This window comes from Megalops cyprinoides, chromosome 22 (genome assembly GCF_013368585.1).
Source record: "Megalops cyprinoides isolate fMegCyp1 chromosome 22, fMegCyp1.pri, whole genome shotgun sequence".
NCBI lineage: Eukaryota > Metazoa > Chordata > Actinopteri > Elopiformes > Megalopidae > Megalops > Megalops cyprinoides.
The window spans coordinates 24,905,377-24,933,055 of NC_050604.1; the positions used below are offsets into that span (position 1 = coordinate 24,905,377).

General features: G+C 46.3%; 1 protein-coding gene across 1 annotated transcript in view; it reads left to right on the top strand.

The window, feature by feature from the left end:
* Positions 1–2,418: 2,418 nt before the first annotated feature.
* The window catches only part of LOC118769995 (zeta-sarcoglycan), a 164,316-nt gene continuing 139,055 nt past the window's right edge, over positions 2,419–27,679 (top strand). The window contains exon 1 of the mRNA XM_036517438.1: positions 2,419–2,729. Coding sequence (XP_036373331.1) covers positions 2,691–2,729 — 39 coding nt within the window. The 5' untranslated portion in view covers positions 2,419–2,690. The remainder of the gene's footprint in view (positions 2,730–27,679) is intronic.

Here is a 27,679-nt window from a genome sequence, read left to right on the forward strand (position 1 = left end):
GACGTGCCCAGTAGTGTTCTCACTTTTCAGGGAAAATGTCCTGTCTTACAGCTGCTGGCAAGACTGAGAGAAAAAGTGGCTGAGACAGACTCCACAGCTCAGGAAAACACACATACACACACACACGCATGCACACATACTCACACACCCTCTCTCTCTCATACACACACACTCAGAGACTCCACCCACACATAAACCAGATTCAACAAACTTTATGCAAACACGCTCACACAAACAAACAATAGTGACAGCTGGCACCACAACCTCACAATACCACTGTGCCTACAAGCCCATTGGACCCAAGACTCTTGTTTTTGACAGCTTGCCTGAGCTGTGGTTCCTTTTCGTCACTGTGAGAGGAGCTTTGTCGGTTTGTGCCTTACAACATGGATATTACTGTATTGTTTCATTACAACCACCAAATTGGCAAGGACAGGTTGGCATTAAAGGATTTGTTAATACTGCATTGGTTGACCTCCATGGCGCCCCCTGGAGCTCAAGGCCCTGTCGTGCTAATTCTACCTTTACCAGTCACTCCTAAGAGTAGCATGTCTTAGCCATTTTAAGCGGGAAAACAGAACAGCTCCCACTACGGAGAATTTTTCGCCACAGCTGCCAGGCTGTCTGAGAAGATGCTATGTCTGCTTGCCGAAAATACATTAATATGCAAACTAGATGATGACTCCACAGAATTGTACAGGGAAGCATGAGAAGCTAGTTATTGTGCTGCACCGCACCTGACGGTTTATTAAGACACAGATGACGTGCCTGTACAGTTTCAGCTCATTCGGAAGGCTTGCGAAAATGTGAGAGCCGCATGTGATGCGCTATATTCACTGCGCGGAGGCCCATTTGATCCATATGATTAGTATAATGAGGGGAAGGCGCGCTGCAATGGAAACAGGTATGCTCAGCTGTGCACAATTAAGACGGATGAGGTGATAGTGAAGGATCGCTCAGAAACTGGCGCGTCGTCTCGTGGGTGTGTTGTGTTTCTTTCTGCCGATAAAAGGCCGCGATTAATGACATGCGGAGACGTGGATTACACATTCACAGTTCCCAACACTGTATATATCATATTCCCTCTCATTCTGCCTGCCCCCCCCCCCCCCCCCCCCCCCCCTCTCTCTCTCTCTCTCTCTCTCTCTCACACACACACACACACACACACACACACACACACACACACACACACAGTATCGTTCTCGCTCATTAGCACTGTCATCACACCACACAGCTCCCCTCTGCCTCCGTCCTGTCGCTGCCAGCTTTCAGAGATGCGGTGGATCAGGGTATAAATAAACCCAATTTAGAAGGGACAACTCCCCGGCTTCGCCAGGACCCAGACTTCGCAAGCGAAGGCTCGACCTGTCATTCCAGTCCAACGGCCCCTTTCTAAGGGAAAGTTAAATCGTTCGTCCCAGCCCGGCCCGCTGACGTCACCGTAGCTGGCACATGTTACCCATTCGAGGTCAGCTGCGCCTCCGAAAACCACAGATTCAAAATGTGATTAATTACGCAGTGACACGGTACGCAACACCCTCACTGGAAGCCCAAGCATTCATTATTTTAGGCTATTTCCAGAATACCTGACGATTCAATATTCCGTTCTATTCCGGGAGAGTGAGTCTGCAGATAATTTGAGTGAACTAGATTAGGGTCGTCGCCGTAGGAACGTTAAAAAGGATTATATGAGAATCTACAGGGAAGTTGCGAAAGCTGAATAACGCCTTCCAGCGCTTTTTTATGTCTAAGATACAGTTTGTGATGATACATCGGAACCGTGAGTGTGCATCTGAAAGATCTGCTTCAGTGGTATTGGAATAAACGCGATTTCAGACAGACACACAGACACGCACAGAGGGTTAAAACTTGAACAGCACTGCGGTTCGGCACGGCAGTATGAGATCTGGTTACTGATACAGTCACGTCCGTTTTTTTTTTCCTCTAGGACCCAGGGGAGTGAGTGGCACGTAAAGACGCTGTTCGAGTGGTGAAAAACAGATAGAAGACCGAAGGGAAGACAGTCACCTGGTGGCGAAGGACCGTAAGGCAAAATAAAGGGAGTCTCCGCACTGCCAGAAAATCCACCTTCCCTCTCCCTCCTCAACTCTCAACATTTTTTTCTTCCCTGACAGAGCAACAGAATTCAGATGCAACGCGCTTCCAGATACGAGCGCGGCATCGTGATTCAGTTTCGGAATTGCGCTGGTCGAAAGGAACGAATATATCTCTGGGCTTTTGGCTTCGGCTCAAGGCGTTCAGAGACGGCATTTTCCGATACATCAATTTGATGGGATTAAGCAGGGGCCATTCTTGCGCGCGCTGCTCTCCAAATTGAACACCTTTCTTAAATCTGCCGCATCAAGATGTTGAAGGAACCGTGTTTCAGGGGTTGCAGCAATTTTGCGTGTCGTCTGCTCATTGCAGGAGACAAACTGCTCTCACGTTGATGGAATTAGCATTTTTTTTTGTTCTAATTAATTTGTGTTACTGACAGATTACGCGTTCGTTTATCGCCGAGAAGTGTCAATCGAATTAATTTTGCTTTATTTTTTTAACCTCTGGAGTCGTGATCAGCGGGAATGAGACTGATGACTGCTCTCGGGGGTAGGAGGACTGGGACGAGTTTAAACCGGGAACTACAAGTCTAGATTTTTTACAACTTTGCAAGGACTTTATCTGCTTACATGGATCGATCAACGTCATTGGATATTGAGGCTCTCAAGGTAAGTGTCAGCAACTGTGGCTGTTAATGAAACGTGTGCAGATACCCGCCGTTTTTGTGCGCGATTTCGGTCGTGGTTGCTACTTGTTATACACCATACACAGCGATGGTGGAGGATGTCAGGGTGAGAGCGTGCAGCGCATTTCAATGGATGGCGTAGCCGTTTGAGTCCCGAAGTTTCGCCTGCATACGAGCCGGAACAGTTAGTTTGCTCCTTATTGCGACTGTCGTTACTGTTTTGCTTCCAGCCGGCTGTAAAGGTTTGCGTGTTTGTAGAACTGTCAGTATTGCGGGTTATTTGTGTTTGTGTCTGTCCGCAGGCGCGCGTACGTGTGGGTGAAGCAGGTAGATTTGTATCTGCCCATGTTCGTGGAACAGTTTGGATCTTCACCAGCAAATCAGTCTCTTAAGCAAAAAATGCAAAAACGCAGACGCGATGCAAAAGAAAGGAGAAATATGTTCATTTCCTATTCCTGTGTTGGTTTGCAGACAACGTTCACTGAGGAAGAACGTCTTTGCGAGTCTCCAGGGTTGCACTTCAGAGTACAGTGCTGAGATTCGATTCGGCTGGTCAGCTTGCGGAGCCCTTATGAAATATATAAGTACTGATGGAGGGCGTTTGTTCCGGGCGCAGATCCCCTCCGTACAGGGCTCTTAAATGTATAAGGCATGCGCAATTTGAATCAAACTTATACCGAGAGCCGTTTGGCAGTGGTCTCAAACAAAAAAAGTGGCATAACAGTGTCCGACTACATATCTAATAAATTGGCATATGGGAATGGCACTACAAATACGATTGAAAGAATTTTGATAAGCAGGGGGTACTCAACCTGTTCTCGACAATCCAACGTTTTCCTGTCCTGGTTGCTAATTTGCCGAAGTGACATCTAACGGTAGCTCTTAACCAAACGCGAGTTCTGTCTTTGAGCTCGACCAGATGAAGTCAGTAGAATTCCATTTCACTCTCGCTTTCTATCCGTTTAGTTTGTTTTATATTTTATCAGTGGAAATATTGTCACTCTGTCTGCCTATGTGTGTACGCGCACATGAAAACGTCATACTATTTATCTGGTGTAATGGTACTGGCATTATTATACATTTTTAGCATCGTCCAGACGACTCATCTTATTTTGCATGAAAAATGCAAGCCTTTGCACGGGTATATAACTGAACCTGGAACTCATAGTTCAGGTTGTTGAAACCACGATCGATACGTTTTGATCAAAATAATAAGGGTGTGCTGAATTCTAAATCATCTATTTCATGTAAGAACGAATGTTTCCATTTGGTAGCACTATGATGGATTCAAAACAACCGGCCCTCGTCTGTACTCGAGTTGTGAATTTGAATCGCCAAAGCCGATGCATGCACGCACATTCACGGACGCGTAGAAGTTGTAGCCAGTAGGTAGCGTTGACAGATAGTTGGTATTTTTGATTGCCATATGGTAGGGTGACGTTCCTCACCAGTTTTAGTCTTTAGTCTCTTTAGCCTTTTTTAAAAGGCAGTGGTGTTAACAGGCCATGTACACCATACATTCCACATACAAAAATGCAAGTAATCAATCCAAACAGCAGGGTATTGGCTGCCATCACGCCTCGCAGCCAAGGTGAAGTTCGCAAGTGACACGTAGGCTGTGAGTGGCGGCGTATGACGCTTCCTGCCCCGTATCTCCTCGGCTTTGTTTGCGCGGTCTGCTCTGCCACTGTTAAAGTGAAGATTTATATCAAATAATAAGTAGCCGCCGCTGAAACACTCAGCGCCGTGGAAGTGTACGCGTATCTGTTCCCTGGGTTAAGCCACAGCGGTTGCACGTCTTCTGACAACACCGTCCTGAAAGGACACGGTCTGGCTGGCGTCAGAGCCGGCCTGGGCTGCGCGGAATGTTTCATGTTTTTTGAGTGTGCAGTACCGTGTGTGTGTGTGTGTGTGTGTGTGTGTGTGTGAGAGAGAGAGAGAAAGAGAGAGAGTGAGTGAGTGAGAGTTAAACCACCATCCTCGCTGTGTGGTCCCTCCATGTAGATTCCCTGAGGGAAGAGAGAGGGGGGACAAAAAAATCGGACACGATTGTTTGTCGGTGAATAGGAGTGGGAAAGCAGTAGGCAGTATTTCCGTACGCTCACGCTCCACTTCAAAGGCTAACTTGATACTTTCTTATAGAATAACACTGTTGGGGGTAAAAACATTGAGCACAGTGACGTGTTAGTGTGATCACTCCAATTAGATGGACAGTCGCACAGGAACAATAAAACCGGACTTTTATTGAATTACAGTTTGTAATTCCTCAGAACACAATGGAGGCCTGTTGTTATGGTGATCATTTTAATAAGACCTGTTATTTTTCATTAGAGGGAGCACTATGTCAAAACGCAAGTACTGTACACTCGTTTCAGTGAGTGTCAGTGATGCTTTAATTAACTCTGCTGTTTAGCTTCTCATATCCTGAGGCAGAGAGATCTGCATGGCGCTGATGAGTCCTGCACGTTTTTTAATTTAGGGGATTGATTCAATCAAGCCACAGAGCTTTTAGCTGCAGTGCTTTCTGAAGAGACCCCATAAATTTACATTGGTGTTTCTTTTTTTTTTGTTGCAAAAACCTTTTATTCGCATAAGGAAGTAGACCAGTGCTGCCTTCAGTTCCTTCCAGATTTATGAATGTTGTTTATGTATTTGTTTATTTTTGGAAGGGGTGGGGTATCATGCTCCCAGCCTTCTGTTTAAATACAACACTCATGGCCTCGCCTGATGGTAAGGGTGATGTTAGGAGTGCTAATGGATATTTTCATACCTGTTTCTCCGTCAAGGATATCCTTCAGCACCTTGAGCTCCAAGATACCAGCCCATCACAAATTTCCTTGTAAGGTAAAAACAATATACTGCATAGACCTCGTGTGCAATCCAGATTTCATTTTTAGTAATGACCTCCAAGTGAACCTCTCTGCAAAATAACATCCCCTGATTTGATTTTAACAACAGGGGTATTTCGACAAGTGTGGGCTGAGCACGCTCACTGATTTGCTGTGCTGTGTCTGAAGCTCTGATCAGAGCAGCTCAAACTTTGGACCAGCTGAGTCGATTAAAGGTTGATCTGTGCAGTGAGATCGCTCGGTTGATTGTCAGGTGACCTGTGCGTTGCAGTCCCCGAGCTGGTTGATTAAAAAGAGACCTGTGCATAGCAGTTTTCCGATTGGTCGATTAAAGGATGACACATAGGTTACAGAGCTTTGATTAGTCGATTTATGACTGACATGTTCATCTCAAAAGATTAGCTGAATTAACATTTGGTCTGTGCATTCAAAAGCCTATATTAGTTGATTAACGGTTGAGAGGGTCATTACAGACCCTGGGCTGGTTAATTAGTGGCCGACCTGCGTGTTGTAGAGCCAGGTTGCGAGTCGCCCTCTGCGGGTACAGAAGACCTCAGTTCTCCCCGTCACCTCTGCGTGCCTCTCCACGCTTTCCCACACTTCATTAACTCTGCCAGCCGAAAGGGCACTCCGATTACCACACCGCTCACACAACGGCAATAACAGAACGATCAGCTGGTGTTTGATGAAGGACTGCCGTGCGGAGAGCGTTCAGGAGCGGGGAGGACGGGGCGATTTCCGCGCCGGGCACGTTCAGGGAGCCCGACGCGGCGCCGGCGAGGGCCGGCTGCTGTCCTCCCTGTTTAGGACAGAGCTGAGTGACCTGCAGTAATGGCAGTTACATTTACATTTTACCCATTTAGCGGATGCACTTTCTGAGAGTGAATTATATTATGAGGTGCATTAGCATGTATACAAAGGGTGCACGATGCAGACAATGGCAGTAACGCATTCGAACCGCAGTGACAGTGTGTAACCATGGTTAAATCAGTGACGCCATGCCATGCCATGCTATGCAATGCTATGCTATATTAGAATATACTATAATATACCAAAATGTTACATAATTACACAAACCTCAGCAGCCTAAGACAGCGCCACACTAAGTAGTACAAAGGAGAGCCCCAGAATCCTGCTCTCTGATCCGAGCGTTCTCATGTGGAGAGTAGGGGTTGGGGGAGGGAGATGGGAGGAAGTCTGAAGAGGTGGGTTTTCCCTCCTGCGATGGAGGAGGGCCAGCGACTCGGCTGTCTGTGTCACCGTGACAACCGCGTTTCGTCCGTACCAGGGTCAGAACCGGCAGGGGAACGTGCAAACCCGCAGGTAGAGGCATCCTGGTGTGGGAGGGAAGAGGGGTGGGTTTCAGACTGAGGCTTGGTAACTGCTTGTAGATGCAGAGGAGCAGCTGCCCCGCGCTGCCTGGCAGACCAGGACCAGCTCATTGAAACGGCTGAGCGGAGGTGAGACGTGGGAGTGTTTCGGGAGGCTGTGGAGCAGCCGAGCAGCTGCATTCTGCATGAGGTGCAGAGACCCCACAGTGGAGACGGCCAGGAGAGGGTGCAGCTGCAGTCACCCCGAGTGGGAGAGCCCTGGGGAGAGCCCTGGGGGATGGACCAGGAGCAGAGCAGGCAATGAGGAAGAAACCAGGACTTTGAAAGTTGTAGAGGTAGAATCTGCAGGCCTTAATAACGGATGCTGTGTTCTCCGCAAAGGTCAGCTTGTTGTCCGATGCCACCCTGAGGTTCTTGCAGTCTGGGAGGCAGACGCTGTCGTCCGGTCCAGGGTGTGTGTGACAAAAAGGCGACCAAGGTCAGAGTGCATAATCCACTGGTTACACTTATTAAACAAGCCTTGTGTAGGGCTGCCCTTCTCTTTCTGATTGTCAGAGTTGAAAAGGAAGCCATGCTTTGTTTGTGGACGAATGATTTAGTTTAATCATCGCATAGTTCTGTACCAGATTGCTGCATAGTTACAGCTGAGGTTGACGGTGATGGTTACATCAGTTTTTCCTTTAGTGAGGACCTGAATTTGTTTGTCTGAGAGAACTGAAGTGTTGATTCCGCACCTAATGCGTCAGACAAGAAAAGCTGTCTGGCAGCTCCGCCACACACAGGTGACTGTCAAAGGGAATCTCTGCGTGTGGATGGGATGCGGGAAAATTAAGTGGCTTTGAAACGAGCAGCATTTCCAAACGCAGAGACCGATAATTTCACACACCGTGAGTCAATGTCAGCTAGTGTCGCCGCTTCACAAACGGGTAGCCAAACGCAGCCCCCAGCTCTCCCTGAACTGCGTCGCATTGTGATTAAGAAGCAGGGACTCTTAATGGAAAGGTTGCCAGTTCAATTCCTTGCTGGGGCACTGTTGCTGTACCCTTGGGCAAGGTACTTAACCTCAGTAAATATCCAGCTCTATAAATGGGTAACATTGTTTAAAAACAAAAAGCTCTAACTGGTGTAAGTTGCTCTGGATAAGCACATCTGCTAAGTGCCAATAATGAAATGTAAACTCTTTCCACAGTGATTTAGTGCCAGTCACAGATGTGAACAGAGAGGCGTGCTGGAGTGGTACGCTCCACGACGTGACCGACATGTCGCTGCACGGCCATCGAAGCGGAAACGTCCACGCGATGTGATCGCTGTGCAGGGCTGTGAGGGGGAGTCACAGACGGGGACTTCAGTTTTCCTCAGTGACATACCAAGGCTGTCCCATGCTTCTGCCCTGCTGTCCCCATGTTAAGCCAGGACCAGATCGGGTGTGAGTAACACAGGGGCTGAGACAACATGAGCATGAAGCCAGGGGTGCTTTTTAGAGATACTCTCCAATTAGCAGGGTGTTTTAGAGATTATTATATGTTAGCAGGGTGTTTTTAGAGATCCTGTCAAACTATCAGGGGTCTTAGAGACTTTTCTGTGTTAGCAGGATATTGTAACACAGAGATCTGTATGTTATGTTAGTCAAATGTGTTAGAGATCCTTTCAAATTTGCTGGTTTTTTAATATATATATGATGTGTTAGCAGGGTGTTTTAGCCAACCTGGGGTGTTAGCAGGGTGTTGTAGCCATCTTTGGGTGTTAGCAGGGTGTTTTAGCCATCCTGGGGTGTTAGCAGGGTGTTGTAGCCATCTTGGGGTATTAGCAGGGTGTTGTATATTAGCAGTGATCCTGATGTGTCTTGGGGATGGTTTGGAGACAGTGCAGCACTTCACTGTCTGTACTTCCACTGTTATCTGTAGCTTCCATGTGTTAAACCCTAAATTATATTACAAGCCTTAACAAGGCTTGTTTTATATAGGATGGTAATGTTTTGCTTTTATCTGAGGTATGAAAATCTCAGAACTGTGGGCCTTTCCCCAGAGCTAAGAGAACCTGCAATGATAAAATGTACTTGCAAAAGAAGGTAAATTAAAAAGTAAAAAAAAAAAATGCAAATGAAGAGCAAAGTGCCCTTCGGTTTTGCAGATATTTTTAATTGACACAGTTTGCCTGTGGGATGGGTGGAGCACAGCATCCCAGTAGGGATTCAAACCAGCAACCTCTCCCTCACTGCAGCCGGGCTGTGTACCCCTGCCGCGAAATGTCACAGTGCTGGTGACACACAGAGGAGCAGTGTCTGTCCCCGTACTGAGAGTCATTACATTATATTGCATTACGTTACATTACATTACATTACAGGCATTTAGCTGACACTTTTATCCAGAGTGACTTACACTGGTTACAGTTTTTTTTACACTGTTATCTGTTTATGCAGCTGGATATTTACTGAGGCAAATGTGGGTTAAGCACCTTGCCCAAGGGTACAGCAGCAGTGCCCCAGTGGGGAATCGAACCGGCAACTTTTTGGTTGCCAGTCCTGCTCCTTCACCGCTATGCTACACTGCTGCCCCTTGGTGTTGAGTCGAAGTCTTCGCGGGGCTCGGTGTGCTGGTCTGACACACTGTTGGTCCGTAGCTGTGCAGGAGGAGGCGGTGTGGCTCGGAGAGACAGAGGCTGGCGGCTGTGCGGCAGGTGGATGGGGCTGACGGGCGTTGCCTCCGTCCGACGCAGTGAGAGCGCTCCCGTGTCGCACAGGGGCTGCCAGACGGCGCCAGGCAGCTGCTGCAGGAAGGCCCCGGGTTCGAGAGCGGCCCCAGGTGAGACGTGGCAGATCCGGGACACTGGCTGCCTGTCACATGAGTTGCCGTAGCGCTCAGTGGCAGGGAGGGGGCTGGTTTTAAATACGGGGGGAGGGATCTGGACCGGTGTCAGATTTCATCTGTATTGAGAACAGCGCAGGTTACTGGAGCGCTGTGCGGTCTGACGCTCTTTCTGTATGCTGTTCATGTGTTCCTGTCATGTGCATTTTTGTACCTTTGCTTTGTAAATCGCTCAGGATGAGAGCACCTGCCAAATGAGCAGATTCACTCAGAACAAACAGGGGACAAGACAAGAAAATATAGGAGGCTAAATTTCATACAGCACTGCTAATACGCCTCACGGTAAACTCAGCCAGACTCATAAACCCACACCGCACACTTTTTCTGGGGGCAGAAAGTCATCAGATTGCCGTCCAGATGTCGTTTTTATGCACCGAATGAGGTGCAAAGCTGGACTGAAGAGTGTCTGCAAAGCGGGACTCCCTGGAGTAGACAGAGCCCTGTCTCCCTGTACCGGAGCCACCTGTCCATTACTGAACTGTGACTGTCACCGTGAACTCTGATGTGATAACACAACGGCAACGTCGTGTTTCAGTCCTTTAATTGTACGCGGATGCGTTTGGTGAATGGTGCTTGCTGCTGCTGTTGCACTGTGTAGTGAGTGTGGAGGCTGGTGTGCGGTGGGAGGCCTCATCAGTAAACCTCATCAGTAGGAGATTTAAACAACGCATCAGAGGAGAAACCACCACCGTTAGGGTTGCCAGGTGATGGCATGGGGCATGCAGCCAAACCAATGTTTTAACTTTACATTATGGTTTTAACTGACATTGATAATGACAGGGCTAAGCTTACTATGTGCAGACATTCGGTTATGATCTGATAGTCAACTCCTGTGGTCCTTCTCTGTGTAGGTTCTGGTTGGTTACAGAAGGTTCCAGTGCTGTCTGCATTCCAGAACTACGTTCAGGTTTAGGCCACGCCCCCTTTAAGAACGTTCAGGATGAGCCAGCGAATCAGAACGCAACTTCGACAATGGCAGGAGCAGAACTGTCAGTGCGGAACGCCCTGTTCTGGCCTGTATTCCACAGACAGGACCAACAGGAGCAAAAAGAGTGATGGTGTTACCTGCACTGCATTTCTGTGTTGTACACTGCCACAAATTGCCGTGCAATATTTATTTATTTTCAAATATACATAAACTGGATAATTGTGGGTATTGTTATGTATGATTTTCTATGATAAGGTTTCTTGTATTTGATGATACCATGTTTATGTACTGCATTTCTGTGAAATATGGAAATTTGCATCATTTCATGTTTTAAAGGAAGAAATGTATGCATGGTTTCTTGCAGGCAAGCAGGAAGGCATTTGGACCAGGCTCTCTGGTCAGTACTGGGTGGATGAGAGAGCAGGCTGGCAGTAGCTGTGTAAAAACTGTCATACTGCAATGCACTTGGGTCATGGTTGATGACCCTGGACAGATTCATGTGTTTGTTTTCCTTCTTTGGGGGCAGGGGGTTTTGCTGTTCATTTATTTTTGTTGATTTCACTCCCTGCCCTGTAAATAGGCCTCACCTTCACCTGCGCTGGCCTGGGAGGAGAGCCAGCCCCCTGCTCGGGCACCATATCAGCTTTAGTCCAGCGTAGTTTCTGCATTTTCGCGTCAGTGCTGCTCTCACACTGTCACCCTGGGCTTTGAAAGGCTTTCTGAGATGCGCAGCCTCCAGCTTTGATGTGCCGGAGATGTTCTGTTACTGCCTGAGAAGGGCGACTTCACAGAGAAGGCCTTTCAGAAATTCAGAAACCCTCGGATCGATTTAATGTGTCTTCTTTTTTTTTTTTTTTTGCTTTGCATACACTCTTATCCAGATGCTCTAATCCAGAAGCTCTCATCCAAAGTGACTTACAAAGCTTACAATTTATACATGTATTCTGTTTATACAGCTGGGTATTTACAGAGGCAATTTAGGTTAAGCACCTTGCCCAAGGGTACATCGGCAGCAGCCTACCTGCTTTCCTGCTCCTTACCACTACACCACACTGCTGCCCTGCTCCTTTCTGCTACATCACACTGCTGCTCCTTACCGCTACACCACGCTGCTGCCCTGCTCCTTACTGCTACATCACACTGCTGCTCCTTTCTGCTACATCACACTGCTGCTCCTTACCGCTACACCACACTGCTGCCCTGCTCCTTACCGCTACACCACACTGCTGCCCTGCTCCTTTCTGCTACATCACACTGCTGCTCCTTACCGCTACACCACGCTGCTGCCCTGCTCCTTACTGCTACATCACACTGCTACCTGTTTTTCTGAAGCAGCAGTGTCCAGAGTTTCTGCTGGGCTTTTGCTGTGGCCTGGATGAAATTCAGCTGTGCTGGAAAAGCATAAACTGTAGCAACATTCACACTCATAGTGTCAGCATGGAGTTGTGCTTCAGGAGCTGGACGTGCAACCCAAAGTGTGCAGGCTTGATTTCAAAGCGGTATCAGAGCAAGGGCTTTAACTTTAAAAAGTGGCAGTAAATATCCAGCTATGTAAATGGATAACACGTAAGAGAATGTAAGGTCTGCATGTTACTCTGAATGAGGCTGCCTGCTAAGAAAATTCGTAATGTAACGAAACGACTCATTCCTCTGTTCTTATTTAGAAAATGCCTTTATCCAGCTGGATATATACGGAAAGCAGTGGTATCCACAGTGCATAAAGGCAAACTCAACATCACCGTTGCTTATTCACCCATGAGGAAAAGCAACGGTTCATTCATTTTCCTTCTTCAGTTGAATACTAATGTTAGAATGTGGTGCAATGACCCACCTGATCACACAACGGAACAGCACGAGAGAACTCTGATTAGAAACAAACCAATCTACATAAGTCCATAACGGTCCTGAATTTAAATGATACATTATTATATTAACGCAATAAATAATATTAGATCATTATGAGCTATAAGGATATTGTGGATATATTTGACACGTATATGATGAAAGATTAGCCGGCATTAGAGATGAATGGCTCTGCCGATATTTTCTGTCAATGTTAATCATGTAATGAAATGTGATTCATTATGAGTATTTATATCGGTTCCCTACAGAATGATATTGCTGATCATGTATGTGCCTGCTAATTCTTCACTTTGTGCTGCGCATCAGCTAAAACCTGGATGTGTAGCAGCATCTGTCTCCCTTTGTCGGCAGTTCGATTGACTTTTGGAAGCGATATCCTGAAGGCTAAAATGGGGGAAAGTATCACCTGGTCTGCGTACCCCCCAGCGCCAGTCAGAAAAGATGGTGCGCATAACGGCTTCTCTTTTATCCTTGGCTTATGTTAATTTCGCACATGGTAAGTGTTTATAATTCAGTTTGACAAGACAGTGTGCGCTTTTAAAAATAGGCATATATACTGAGACTCGCTGTCCCGCTATTTCACCACGAGGACGCAATTTGATCACTCAGATCAGTATGCGAATGCTTGTTAATTAGCAAAAAAGGAAGACTGGGGGGAAAAAAAAATTCTTGAGTTTTACAATTTTCTCATCAATATTCATGAGGCAGAGCCAGAGACCCCTGCATAAAATGACTCACTGATATGATTAATTTTGCTGCACGGGAATGTGGATGAGCGTGTGTGCGGGCCGCTCAGAGAGAGGAGAGGGAAGCGTTTCGCGCCGGGTCCGGGGTCTGAGTGTCTCAGCGTTAGAATGCTGTGGTATGGGAATGGAAGTGCAGGGGCATGTTTTACACACAGACTGTGGCGCTGCGAGGCTCAATATGGTGGAGCCATTCAAGTGCCACTGCTGGTACTGGAGACAGCAGCTGGGGGGGGGGGTATGTGCCAGGATGTACCCTGCTGAGGATACAGCTGCTCATGCTGTTTGGCAAGGGGCACCGGGGGTCTGGATGGCGGTGTGGGAGAGGGCACCTGGATAGTGGTGGGGGGGCATATCTTTCGGTTGAGAGGGGAGGGGGTCTGTCTTTCAGTTGAGAGGGGAGATGTGGACCTCAATCTTTCAGTTGAAAGCGCCCCCTCAGCGCCGCCTATTTTTCACTTGAGAGGAGAGAGCGCCCCCTATCTTTCAGTTGAGGTTGGAAGGGGAGCTCCTATCTTGAGAGCGGATATGAGCCCCTATCTCTGAGATGAGGGGGGAGTGGGGGGGGGGCCCTATGTTTCGTTTGAGCGGGGAAGGTAATGCCGATGGGATGAGGGGATGTGGGGGACAGAGGACCCATATCTCTCATCTGAGTCACAAAGATGAGAGAGAGCAGGAAGGCAACAGCGCTGTCGAGAGCGATGGGAGAAGGCCGCCCCTTCCTCGTCCTTCCTCCTCTTATTCAGGTCATTATCGAAGGGAGATCAGAGCCTCAAAATCTTAGACTCTATTTTCACTAAAGCCAGACTCACCGAGATCTGGTCTACGGAAGATCAGGTGGAGAAGTCATGGCAAACTGGCCAGCCAGGTGCTATTTAGTTCTCACAGTGCGGGGCCTTTAGGGGGTTAATGAGGGTTCAACAATGATCTTTCCAGTGGGCGGTCTGGGTTCATACAGCGTTTTTTAGGGCTAGAGAAATGGCATGGCATCAGAGCGGTTCCCCAGCCCTATTTTTAAACCTCTGTGAGTGCAGGAGCAGACCTACAGTTAAAATGGAGGGGGCTTGAGGGATATGACCTTTTAGATCACAGGGGAAAAGGTAATTGCATGTATTCGGTCTGTTTCAACAAACCATTAAAGGTGTCCGATTCAAGATGGAGGGCTTGCCGAACAGGTAATAGGCAGGTTCTGCCATCTTTGAAATTACTGTAAGAATCCATTCCCTAAATGAGTCTGTGAGCTGGAACTTGACGTGCACTTCAGTGGAGGATTATACCTGATATTGCTGCAACCAGCACCATGGTGAAATATTGATAAGAGATGCCATTTTATTTCATAGAAGGGATCTGTTTTTTTTTTTTGGAAACTGTCCAACTTGACAGTTGGCAGTGGCTGTCACTGTTAATGTTGAAGATGGTTGGACAAGGTTGAGTGTATGTCTCTCAAAAACTTGCTGTGAAGTGTGCAAAAGAACAAAATGTCACCCATATTAGTGTCACTCATGATCGGTATACAACATCTGGGTAAAAATAAACAAGCTATTAGTAAAACCCATAAAACTAATCTGAACCCAGACTGTCATGCACTCCTGTGATCGCAATGTAATCTTAATCTGGCAGTGAGCTGTGGGTCTGCCACAGTGTGAAAATTGTGCTTTGTGAAGCACTCTAATCGCACACGGAAATCTCAGACGACAGTTTTTAAAGGTGGTGTTCACTGTTTGTGGTTCTTGTTTTTTATGTTTTTTTTTTTTTTTACAAGTTATTCAAAAATCTTGCTTTAAATGAAGGGCTTTTTTAAAAGCAAAAATTCGTTCTTTTTCGAAATTGTAATAATAATAAGTCATTGATTAATAACCCGTGCACAATTACACAACAAGGGGTAATGACAGTAAATGATACGCTGCAGATATCAGCCACTGCTTCCCGTGAGAGCCCGCTGTGAAGCAGCTCCAGTTATTGCAGGTGAGAATGCCAAATGGAGATGGCGTGCTTTCCACCTTGTTGAGTCCGTAAGTGGTTGCCATCTTAAGACGTGCAACGCGTGAGTACTGGGAGTTCCCTTTGCAGTTGGCGTATAATGTGTGCTACGCCATGTGGTGCAAAAAGCCTATTCAGGCTCTGATTTTACAGAGCACGAGTTCTGAACTGGCTGTGTCACTAAAGGGCTTCATGAACAAGGTGTGTTCATTTTAGATGCTCCACAATCAGTTTGGGTTTGCTCAACCTGTGCGCCCCCCAATTCTGGCACATATCTGCTGGCTCCCCTCCTCTAGGCTGGGTTGCTCTGGATCGGGAGAGAGTACATGGCTGGTTCCCTTGGCTTAGAAGAGGGCACTTGATTGGTTCCTCTGGATCGGGAGAGAGCTCAGGATTGGCTCTATTCGATCACTTTAGCTTGTCAGAGAGCGTGTGATTGGCTCCCCTGGCTTGGAAGAGCGTGCGTGATTGGTTCTTCTGAATCGGGAGAGGTTCTGGTTGCCTGCTCTGGCTCGTCGGTGAGCATGCGGGAGGTTCCCCTCCCTCACTCAGGCTCGTGAGAGAGTGTATGATTGGGAAATGATCTATTCGCCCGGCCGCTGAAAAAGCTGCCTAGTTAAGCTCCCCATTTCATCTGCCGTTAATTTAGACGAGGCGGACGATATTCGCTCTACATGTAAATATGTCATCTGGCCGTTCTACCGAGACGGCTTGCTCTGTTGCCCGGTAAAATTATGGGCTGGCAGGGGGCGGCGACGCAGAATCCTCTGATAAAATTCCCATCATGCTCCTGCTCGCCTTGTCCCGACAGTCATAAAACAAAGATATTCCTTGCCAAGGTCCTGTCCGTCCCCGTGAGCTCTGACTTTTTCCAGCCCTTGATCAATGGCCGTGGCGTCGCTATCTGTCCGAGGCTGGGCGTAATGCACTCGGCGGAAAGGCAGGGGGCGCCGGGTTTAAAGGACCCCTTGCACCCGGAGCCTTATTTGTCAGACGCCTCAGATTTAATCTGCCATTAGGGGTGTTTATTATTCCGGAAACGCGCCCCGCTTGTTTGGAGAGTGAGGCTGTGGATGGTAATGAGGAAATGCTCAGCCACGGCGTGATAACACCACCACAGGCTGTTGATCATCAAACCCCCACCTTCCACACAGGTATCAGTCCTAAGTTACGGAGAGGGGAAATTCACAGAGCTCTGCACCAACCAGGACAGAAAATACCACTGCAGTTTGTGCCCCTGATGACATCAGCATGCACCCCTTTTTTTTCCCCAGACAAATGAAAGTTTGCCCGTGTTGGGCAGAGAGCTGTGTTTTTCTGTCCCTAAGTTTCCGGGGCAACGGACAACGAGGACAAGAGAACACTGTGATCCCTGTGCCTTTTAGAAACGCATCACTTCCTGTCCTGAGCAGATGTGGGTGATTGATTAATCCACAACAAAAAATGAAAGCCTCTAGTTCATTAAACATGAAGAGGGTCAACGTAGCCGAATGAAATAACGAAGCATGCGGAGCTGCTCGGGCTTAATGTTATTTTAGGTGAGGAAAACTCCCCGTTGCGAGTGCACAGGTGACAGGGGAGGTGAAATAAACCCAGTAGTACTGTCCTGAGTATTTCTGTTCACTTTATCTGTCTGTGTCTAACTGCAGAGGCAGCAGGGTTGCAGGTTCAAATCCCAGAGGGGTGCTACAGCTGCACCTTCCAGCAAGGCACTGCATTTCCTCAGTAAATACACAGCTGCCTAACTGGAGATGATACATTTACATGTGTAAAATGTAAGCTGTCCAAAGCTGCCCTTGATTTTTTTTCCTAAAAAAGATATACTCTGACTTTAAAGTGGATGGGACAAAGCCAGCAGTTCATTATTTTTGGCCCTTTTCCTTGTTTGATTACAACGGAGGCCAGCATCACCAAAGATCCTGTTGTTATGCTTGATAAGACTTGATTACATAATGCCGTTGGGTCCCACTTTGAAGTAGCGGGTCTTTCTGCTGTGCGCGGTGCTGCTATTTCGGGTCTGTTCTGATTTGTCATGCTACCTGTCCCATGGGGATAAAGACGCTGCTTGGAATTCATTAGCCGGTGACCTTGGCTTTCAAATCCCTAAATGTATTTTTTCTTCTTCTTTCTTTTTCCTTCTCTCCTTTTTACCACACTTAAAAAAGACACTCTTTGATCTAAAGGCTCTTTTTTTTTTTCCACTGAAGTAACGCCATGGTGGAGAGTCTTAAACTCCCGGCCGGTTTGGAAGGTTGCCCTCGTCTCTTTCGGTCTGTGTTTGGGGGATTTGCCCCGAGGCCTTCTCTCTTCCCAGGTATGCTGCGTTGGCCACGCCCAGCGGGAAGAACAAACACCAAGTACACACACACACACACGCGCGCGCACGTGCATATGCACACACACATACGCACACACTCACACGCACACGCGCACACACACAAACATGCCCACTCACATATACAAGCACACAAATGCACACTCATACGGACACACACATATATGCACAAACATACACACTCACACACACTCACTGCGCTCCTTCACACCCTCTCTCTCTCTCCCTCTCTGTCTCTCCCTCTCCCTCTCTCCCCTTGTTGACTGAAGGGTCCTTGGGAAGTTTTGTTGTTAACGATCACCCCCCCCCCCCCCCCCGCTTCAGATCGGGGAGACGGCAATGTCAGACCCGGCCCTCTCCGCCAAGCTAATATCCCAAATGAAACGTCTCCACCCGATTGGCTGCGCGCTCCCCCACACCCGCGTCCTCATCAGCATTCCGGTCTTGCAGGCGAAACGCTGACCTCAACTCAAGCAGCCTCTGGAAATAGAATCAATGCAGCACTGTGTTGTGGGACGGCCATTCCAGCCCACAGCTCGCACCATCTACAATGAAAAAGAGGAAAGATAGGGGGGAGGGAAAAAAAACAGTCTGAGTCTCTCTACAGGATCACGAACGCTTTACCACTCAATAAAGAAGCCATCCCCGAACAACTCCCCCCCATCTTTAGCTTACATTCACCTGAACACTTCTCTCTCATAAGGCCAGAAATAAATTTGCTTATAATTCATCACCATGTCTACCAGACGCTAACCTGAATGCTTATCTCTTGTCACAAGTAAAGAAATAAATTGGCTTATAATTCTCACCCGTTTCCACCATGCGCTAACACTGCTCCCACTTGAGAAATAAAGCGAGTAAAAGTACACCCTTTCCCTGTGTCAGCTGCACTGTGACATGAAGATATGTGGCTTTATCTGGGAGGGGGAAAAAAAAGAGAGAGAGACGGCTTGGCCAGTATTGATCGCTGCGATGAAATTGCGGGTTTTAGCGCGGCGTGGCTTGAATCGGCGTGAATGGCATCGGGAGCCTTGATTCTGAAAGGCTGAGCGCCTGTGTAGCGCATAAAAGAGTCAGCGTCGATACAGAGAATGTCTGTCCTCACGGCGTACCGTGAAAGCGCTTTGTGATCTGAGCCATTGATCACTCGCCGTGTATTAAGTCTCCGTAGAAAATTCTTTAAGCGCACAAAAGCCTCCTAGTTTCTCTCACGTATGAACTGTTTAGTATCTGTATGTTAGCGGGAAACCCTTTGGAAAAATGGGTGTGCCGCTATAAATACAAAGCCTAGTTGCATTTCCGACCACAGCACCTTCGCAATTCCAAAGCTATCTCAACCAATGTCTCTGACATTCTGTCATATAACTGTGGCCCTGCATTTTGTCTTTTCATTTCATGGCTGTATGAGATTATATCCAAATTCCGTTTAAATGAGGTTAGATTCTACATAAGCAAATGTGTATAATAAGTGTGACTGAGATGAGAAAACTCAAAACCCCAAAAGGGCCTAAGTTTGTGCTGTATAGATATGTGGTATGCCTTACCACCCTCTCACCAAGTGGATGGTTTATCTGTTTACCTGCCATGGCAGGACATTCATTGCCTAAGCAGACGCCCTTTTGTAGGGTAAATTACATAGTGTACATCTTCCATGCGGCTCGTTTATAAAGCTGGATGTTCACTGAAGCGATTCTGCTCAGAAACCCTTTTCAGGAGTTCAACAACACTGTGACTATGTTTAATTGAACCTGCAACCTTTTGGTAACGTCGTTTTCCCTCTGGTCTTGTACACCTTTCTGCCCCTTGTGCCGTCCTGCTTTTTAGCGGTTCTGTTTTTTTTTCTAAAGATTTTAGTCACGTTACAAACTGTGCGTAGTTGGAATGAGAGAAGCATCTCGCAGTCAGACTCGGCGTGTTCTCTCAGCCTTGAGATGTGACCGCTTGTAGAGAGAAATGTATTCTCTCTCGCAATGAATAGTTTGAGCGTGTGGAAGTTTGTTGGGGCCTTGACTGTGCTTTGTGTTTCTTTTATGGTTGATTTTGTTGAAATGCACAGAGAACTGGATTTTTTTTTCTGGATATATAAATGGAAAAAAAGGATGATGTTTGTGTGGGATTTGGTGGTTTTTAATTCTACAGAACACCCAGCAAAGCATTCCGAGCTGACCTTCACTGCGTTTGCCCTGTACCAATTCTGTAAACCTCACATATTCTGCCAAGACCACTGAGCCATATGACAAAACATGCTGTGTACATTTCAAAATATGTCAACAACTGAGACTGTTGTGGGCCTGCAAATGGTTAAGAACATATTAAAATACCCGTATTGTAGAATGTATTTATTATTGACACCGCATGTATCAAAGTGCCATTTTTCACCGTGTATATTTTCAATACATGAATACACATCACTTTGTTTCACAATGCTTTGGCACACATGAAAAAAAAATGATTTCAGTTCGTTCCGGATGTCTTATGTGACCATATATAATGGATTTCCAATTTTATACCTTCTCATTTATAGTGCGATCAAACGCGAGATGCGGTGATGACCGAACTGGTGGGCGTTTACTCCGAGATATGAGTGTTATGTGGTGTCGCGGGGAGGGGGATGTTTGATACCAGCGCCATTAATGATTTATATCTGCTGTGATGGCTCTATCACTTTGAACGCTTGAGATTAAGTGTGTCTCCGGGCTGGGTTACACAATGAGCCTAAGATCCGACGAATTTGTCCTTTATCCCGTTAGCGTCCTGGTGGCTCTGTGGTGATTGTGGGAAGGATCAATACCCAAGCCTGCAGGGATGGGCCTCCTTTTTTGGAGGTAAAATAGCACTGTAAAAAGCACATGCTTCACTGTGTTTTTCTTTTGTTTCTGAAAGCTTGAGAGGGAGAAAAATGTTCCCCCTGCTGATGCAACGCTACCTCTGTGCGGTGTTTTACAGGGCTGAGGTGTGTGCATAGGAGCGACTAGAAAGGACAGGTATGACCCAGTAATGCAGCCACTGACTGGAATTCAGTGAGACAGAGCAGGTGAAACCATCTGAATGCTAAACCCCCATTAATTAAAAGGCCCCTTGGGTTGTTCGCTTAAAAACGACTAGCTTAGTTTATTCAACAGTCATCATTTAACAGGTGTCTCTAATTTAAGTCAATTTTGATTTCGATGTGCAAGGATTTAGTATTTAAAGGAAGTGGACCCCAGGGAAAGTGTTTTCATTGGACGTCTCAACTGCACCCCCAGTCAGGCTGGGTTCCAAATGACATATATGGCTGCATACCAAATTGTGTATCTACTGGTTTATCTGATATTACACACTTCCAAGCATAGCACTGAGGATATGTGTGTGTGTAGTACGCACAAAACCAGCTGTGTTTGGACTATACTTCCTGGCTGCACTGTGCAATGACCTTTGACCTTATAGGTATATTATGTCCATTTCTCAAAACAGTGTATGTATTCTACAGTAGTAGTATTTTGCTGGTATTTCTAGTAGTATTTCTGGTTAATTATGCTGAGAAAGTAAAATACTTGTTGACCAACGACAACTGTACATTCAATTTTCCAAGGCTACCTTCTTCTTTGTGTGAAATTGAAAGGGTGGGGTTGAATCACTAGGACTTTAGCGAGTGACAAGTATGCATAAGTATTCGTCAATGCACACTTCCATCTTTGGTCCTCCCAAGTACAAGAAAACATCTGGGGGGTTTGGTGCACTTGACACTTGCTCTTGTGTATGTTAGCTTAACACAGTGGCCAGAGACTTCTGTCTTTCTGTGGGAAAGTGTGTGATCTGTGGCACAGCCAGTTAATCCTGCAAAGGAGTCAGTAATGTAGGGTAGCTTAGGGTTAACCTAAAGCAGTGCCAGAAAAGATCTTTTAAAGGTTGGAGACAGTTACTGTATTTTTTTGTATCTGCTTTCTAAAAGGTTATTATATGAAAGGTTACGGAGGTTAGGTTTTGAAAAAAAAAATACCCTTTTGTGAAGAACAGAAATCATTTATTTATTTATTTATTTATTCGCAGCTGAATGTGGTCTGATTGTCTGCAAGCGCTTACTTACCTTCCTCTCCCAATTAAAACTTCCAATTTCCTTTTTCAGCGCTAACCTGTTGTGCGCAGGTGCAGCGGTGGCTTCTTCCTGCCGTCTCTGATGGCTCAAGGACACTCGACTGGGTGTCATTGTTGTGAATTAATTTTCATTAAACTCTCATCAGTCTTAAGCTACGTGTGGGAGGCCTTCAGCGGCCTTTTACACGCGCACAACGCAGACCTTGAACTTAACCTGTCACGAGCTTAGCGGTGGTTGAATGAAAGTGGCATGGAATGTGTGATGCATTTCGTATGGGTCATACGACACTCTTGGTGACTTTTGGTGTGATGAAAAGGCCACTGCACTAAAAAGTCTGTTCCTCTGTGATCCTTTTTTTGTCCGGAGTGCAAACTATTTCATTACTGGTTCATATTGCTCAGAAACAGTCATGTTTGGTTTAAAGCTGTTTTTTTTTAATATTTCTATGGTCTTTTGGTGTTAATGGGTGCTGTGATAGTGACTGATCCATTTTGGAGAAAAAAAATACTTAAGAACTCACCAACACCTCTGAAGTCCACAAGCCCTGGTCTGGTTACTGAAATCTCTGAAAAACGGCCACACGATTTATGATTCGTTACAAATGATACTAATAAAAAAAGAGCAGAAAGCAGAAGCAGGGAGGGGTAGAAGAGGCCTGGAAGGCTGACGTCTCCTGGGCCGGCGATCGCTCTGGAGTGGGTCTCGGTTCATGGAGCTGTCAAGGCTGCATCGCTATTTAGACTGGCTAATGAGGAGCTTTTGTTGCTTGGGTAATTCATCTCAATTTCCTGTGTATTGGATTTAATGAAAAGCACAGGCGTCATTTCATACTCGCAGAAAGCTGGGGGATGAAGCTGTCATTCCCAGACACGCCAGCGGTGGCGCCCTTCCGAGGTGGGATTTAGCCGGTGTGCAGAGTGTCGTCTATGAATGAAAGTTCCTCTAGTATTGATATGGCTGTGAGTGTGTGCTGGAGGAATCTTGATTGCAGCTTTGACTGCTGCAATTCTGCAGAAAAAATAGCACGTCACAGCGTTTTCAGAGAGGCGTGACAGAAGATATAGCATATTGCAGAAATACCGCCTGGTGAAAATTCAAAGAAACCAAGAACTGTTGTCTGTGAAATTGTGATGAATGATAGTGGCATCACAGGAGCTAGAAGCACACTGCCATACAAGTGTTGCATTGTCAGTTCCTCGGTTTTCCCACTTTTAATGTCTTGTATCATATAAGAAATGGCTGGCTACCAAAGTTCCTGCACAATACTTTTTTTAAAATGTGGTGTATTTAATTCACGTGGCTTTTTCCTGCACTGTCTGTATTTCCCAGACATCTTTCATATCTTCTATGCGGTATCACAAGAATATATATTTTTCCTTATTTTGTATTAAAAAGCATATACTGAAAAAATATCCCTTGTTACAAATAAGGCTCTTATACATTTTGTCAGTGTCATGGCCTCACTGTCAGACCTCAGCCAAGAAATGTTCAAATTAGATTTTCCCCGCCGAATCGCAGGAAATTGAATTGGGTGAACGTCTTTTCCTAGACAGCAAGCAAGTATGCTGCCACTTTATATTTCTGAGAGCGTTAAGCCGTAATGTTCACCGACTGCAACAGCTCGGCTTTATGAGTGGGCGCTTGGCCATTACCCATATGAAGAGACTTCACACAGTTGCCTGAAAACTGTAAGGCGATATACTGAAGGGCTTCATCCAGTCTAATTACAATGTGCCGTGCTGGCTTTTAATAGGAGCAGGTTTAGTAGTTTTTCCAAGTTTTGTGCAACATATTGAGTCTCTGAAATTAGCGAAAAATGTTGTGGAAGAAACAAAACAAATAGAGAAAAGTCTATTTTATCAGTTGTGGAAGGAGCGTCCAGAGTTCTGCTAGGTCAGGTTAGTTTCACCGCTGATGTTTCTAGGCTGTCTACTCAGGTCGCACAAGTTAACTTGTGGCAGGGCTTGCTATGCTCACACTCACTGGTCCGGGAGCGCTGTTAGCTTGGTCTGACACTGTTGCTCATTCAGCTTGAATGGACACACTTTTGTTGTTTTGTGCTGTAAGTCACTCTAGATAATGTAATAATAATATAATATTAGTAATATAATGCAATGTATTACATTCCGTTCATTCAGTAGATGCTCTTATACTAATTGTTGCTTAAATTCTTTGCACAAATTTAAGGGCAAATCCGTTTTGTATTCACATTACATAGGTCAAGTGAGTAAGTAAAATAGATTGTAATGGAATGTATAGTACTTTAGAAATTTAGAAATTAAGCCACTGAGTAAGGGCACTTGAGATGCAGTTAAAGCGAAGTTAAATATGACTGTGACATCACTTAAGTGCCCTTGAGTTTTCACAAGTTGCCAAGTCGGTTTTAACTGCGAGCGGGAAATAATGAGCAGCTCGGATGGTATGCGCTGTATGTTGAAGTGTTTCATAATTGATTCCGGGAGAAATGCCTGGCGGGTTTGAGTCAGACGGGTGAGGCGGCTTAGTGACCCAGCGTGTTAGACGTGCAGGTGGAGGTTTTTTACCAGCATGATAATTAGTCACCTGGCTCGTCTTATTCCCACAATGCACAGGGAGTCAACTCCCTGCCCACTGACCTCCCTATCCCCACCCCCCCTCCCCAACCCCCCTCCTCCCTCGCAGCTTCCTTCTCGTAACGTTCGAGCCGCCAAATTACACGCAGCTTCTGGTCGCGCAGTGCGCTGCAGATCAGATAAGCATAGACCGCGAGCAGGTCGATGTCTCCGCTGATGGAGGCGGCATGGTGATGCTCTCTCTTATGAATAGCAGATTAAGTGTCAGCACAGGTGTCACATGGTCAGGCGGAGATGCTCTGTGGGCGAGGTATCGACGGCCGTGCGGAGCTGATGAGACATGATGGCTGTGTGATTGTGCTCCGGTAACTGCGCTCACAGGCTGTTAGCGTGCTGAATGCTGCTTGCTCGTGAGGAGCTGAGATTGCAGGCCTGAGAGTCTAATGTGTGTAACCAACGTCTGTGCTCTCGTTATCCTCGATGGCTCCTAGCTCACAGTGGAGGGCTTATCTGCTGAAGGAGACGTGTATCTGTGTTTTTGTTTGTATAGATACAGATATGTGTGTATAGATACAGATATGTATGTATGTGTGTATGCATACACATGTTTGGTAGTGGATATATACGTGTGTGTGTGTGTGTGTGTATATGTGTATGTGCGCGCACATGTGTACTTACATGTACGTGTGCATATTCTCTCACACACACACGCGCACACACGCACACACACACACACACACACACACAGAGTGCAGAGACCTGCACGCACCAGTGCAAGTCCCTCTTGACAGCCAGCCAATTATGTTGCACTGCGTCCCCCTGTCAGTGGAAGAGGAGCACAGATTAATCAAAGCAAACTTTCCAGGAGCTGTAATTATGCTAATGAGCCTGGCAAGGAGCAGGGCAGCACGCACCTGGCTCTTTACTGTCCACTGGGCCATCCCACAGGTGAGAGGCGCCAACTGTCCGGAGGGGGGCGGGGCAATTTGGAGAGCCTCTCTGCTAGACCAGCTTGGCTGCGCATAATAAATGTTATATTTTATGAAGGTGATCATAAGCAAAAACAGTGCAGAGTGCCTGTAATTCTTAGTGTCATTTATTTAGCTTCACAGAGAATGCCGTTGTATTGTCCAGGGGTGGAACAGACAGAAGACATTATCCTCGTTGGACTGTATTCTGGCCTGGTTCCTTGGGTTATATAGAGGTAATCCTGTGCCTCTGATATGCCAGGGGCCATTGAATGAACTTTCCTAAATGAAGTAGCAGAAGTAGCACTTCTTTGAAGTAGGCTGTACTCTTACTGTTATGAGCCCTTTTGGTTTTGGAGCTGTCTGAGTGTGTGATAGTCTCTGTAAATGAGTCTGAATAATGAAGAGAACTGCATAGCACATTTTGTGAGGGTAATGAACTCCACGTAGCATCTTTCGTGGATGTCCAAGCACTTTACAGTGAAGAAGGTCAACTTTGCCACTACCAAGCAATGACGCATACTATCTGTTGCAGATTTCAAATCATTCTTTGGCAGAAAAATGGTAGTACATTTTGGTGAGGCCCTGACCTCTCTGAGTCTATGCCATAATTCCAAGAAAAAGGTAATGCCGTATTAAAAAAAAAAAAGCAAATCAAATACTGCACCCTCACGTACTGCTTGCCAAATTACAGGATTCTACTTTTAAATAGTTACTGTGGGGTTCTTTGTTAGGGTTTGATTTCAGCAGCCGTTGAATCGGCAGGGTTAAAAGAACACTCACTGGGTAAGCCCGGGTCTCTCAAATACACTCTGCTAGAGCTCAGGAGTCTATATCAAAATCAATAAAACGCGTTGTTTCAGTAACCTTTAAGTCTGGCCAAAGCCCCTGTGTCTGGCAAGGAGGAGGAACACTCTGGGCCGAACGCCGCGCTCTGAACTCCGCGCTCTGAACAGGGCTGTTTTATGAAACCCAGGGGAAGTGTTTGGCTGGACGCACCCAGCATTTAGAAACCCACCTTGATACAAAACTAAATGTAACGGAAACATTGACTCGCTTCGTGCTCCGCATGCCCAACTTAACGCTGTCCTCGGGTTACTTTTTCAAGTAGTTATTGACATTAAGAACAAAAAAAGTTCAAGTCCCTGTTGGATATAGCTATCTTTGAACGATAAGCTCTGTGAAAACTAGTAATGGATTTTGAAATCCTGTCGTAATGAGTTACACCAAAGACCCCGTGTGGACCTGGTAGGCTACGTCTATATTGCACATCACTTTCCTTCACCGTTGGAGAATTGTTTTGCTGTGATTCCAATTTGGAAAAGATTTGACTGAATGAAGTAATGCTGGGAACTCAACATTTCTTGATTGGTTAAGAACATAGTGTTCAAATCTGTATAACTCATACATTTTATCTTCTCTTATCACCATGTATATTTAATGTGTCTGCTTACCAGATGTCCCAGTACAGCGGGAGCGTAACTTTCCTGTATCATCCAATGATGCAGCGGGTCATTTACCCAAGCAATTCAGCTTATTGATCTCGCTCAGTGAATCACATGGGAATGAAACCTGCAACCACCCATTTCAAGCTGTGTGTGTAATTGAGTTTTATCTAGAGAGGACGTGAGGCTGCACTCACTGGGGTGTGGGTTTATGGAAGATGTGGCGTATAGAATCCATACTGAGTCTATACTGGCATGGATCCCTTTATTAAAAACATATTTAAGCTCTGGTTTATACTGTTCAGTGTTCTCAAAAAAAAAACAAAACACAAACTAACCAAGATAAAAAAAGAAAACAATAACAGCATCTGATGTTAAATGCTTAGTTACGCCCCCATTCACCTGTGACCTAAATAATATAGACTTAAATTACAAGGCAGTGAGAGCAGGAAGCAGATTTGAGGCAACTTTCAAGCTTATGCCTGTAATCCACTGGAAAGAGATGGATTTTCTGCTCTGTGTTTAAATCCACGCAGAGTTTCCCCTCCTCTGACTCCGCGGTGCTGCGTCTTGGATCAGCGGCACTCGGAGGGAATATCAATCACAGACGCAGGCCTCAGATTGTGACAGGACCCTGTCGCCGCTGTATCTCTGTCTCTCCCGCTTTTCCGGGCTGCGCGGGGCAAGGCAGGAATTTTAATTAAACGCGGCGAGGCAACACAAAACGGCCAATTAGAAATCGGACGGATCTACAAAGCGCAAAAACAGCCCCCCCCACATACAAAATCTGCAGACTTTTAAGCAAGCAATTACAGAAGCATTAGCATGAAACGAGTCCGCTAAATGAAATGATCCTATTAGGCATCTTTTTTTGTCAGGCAGGAGCGGTACCTCATCGCTGTACGAGGAAAGGCAAGGTCGTGACCTTTAAGTGGGCTATTTTTATAACTGGCCACCAGGGCTGCCGTGTCTGAGTGATCTGCTTAGCGCAGTGCATGAC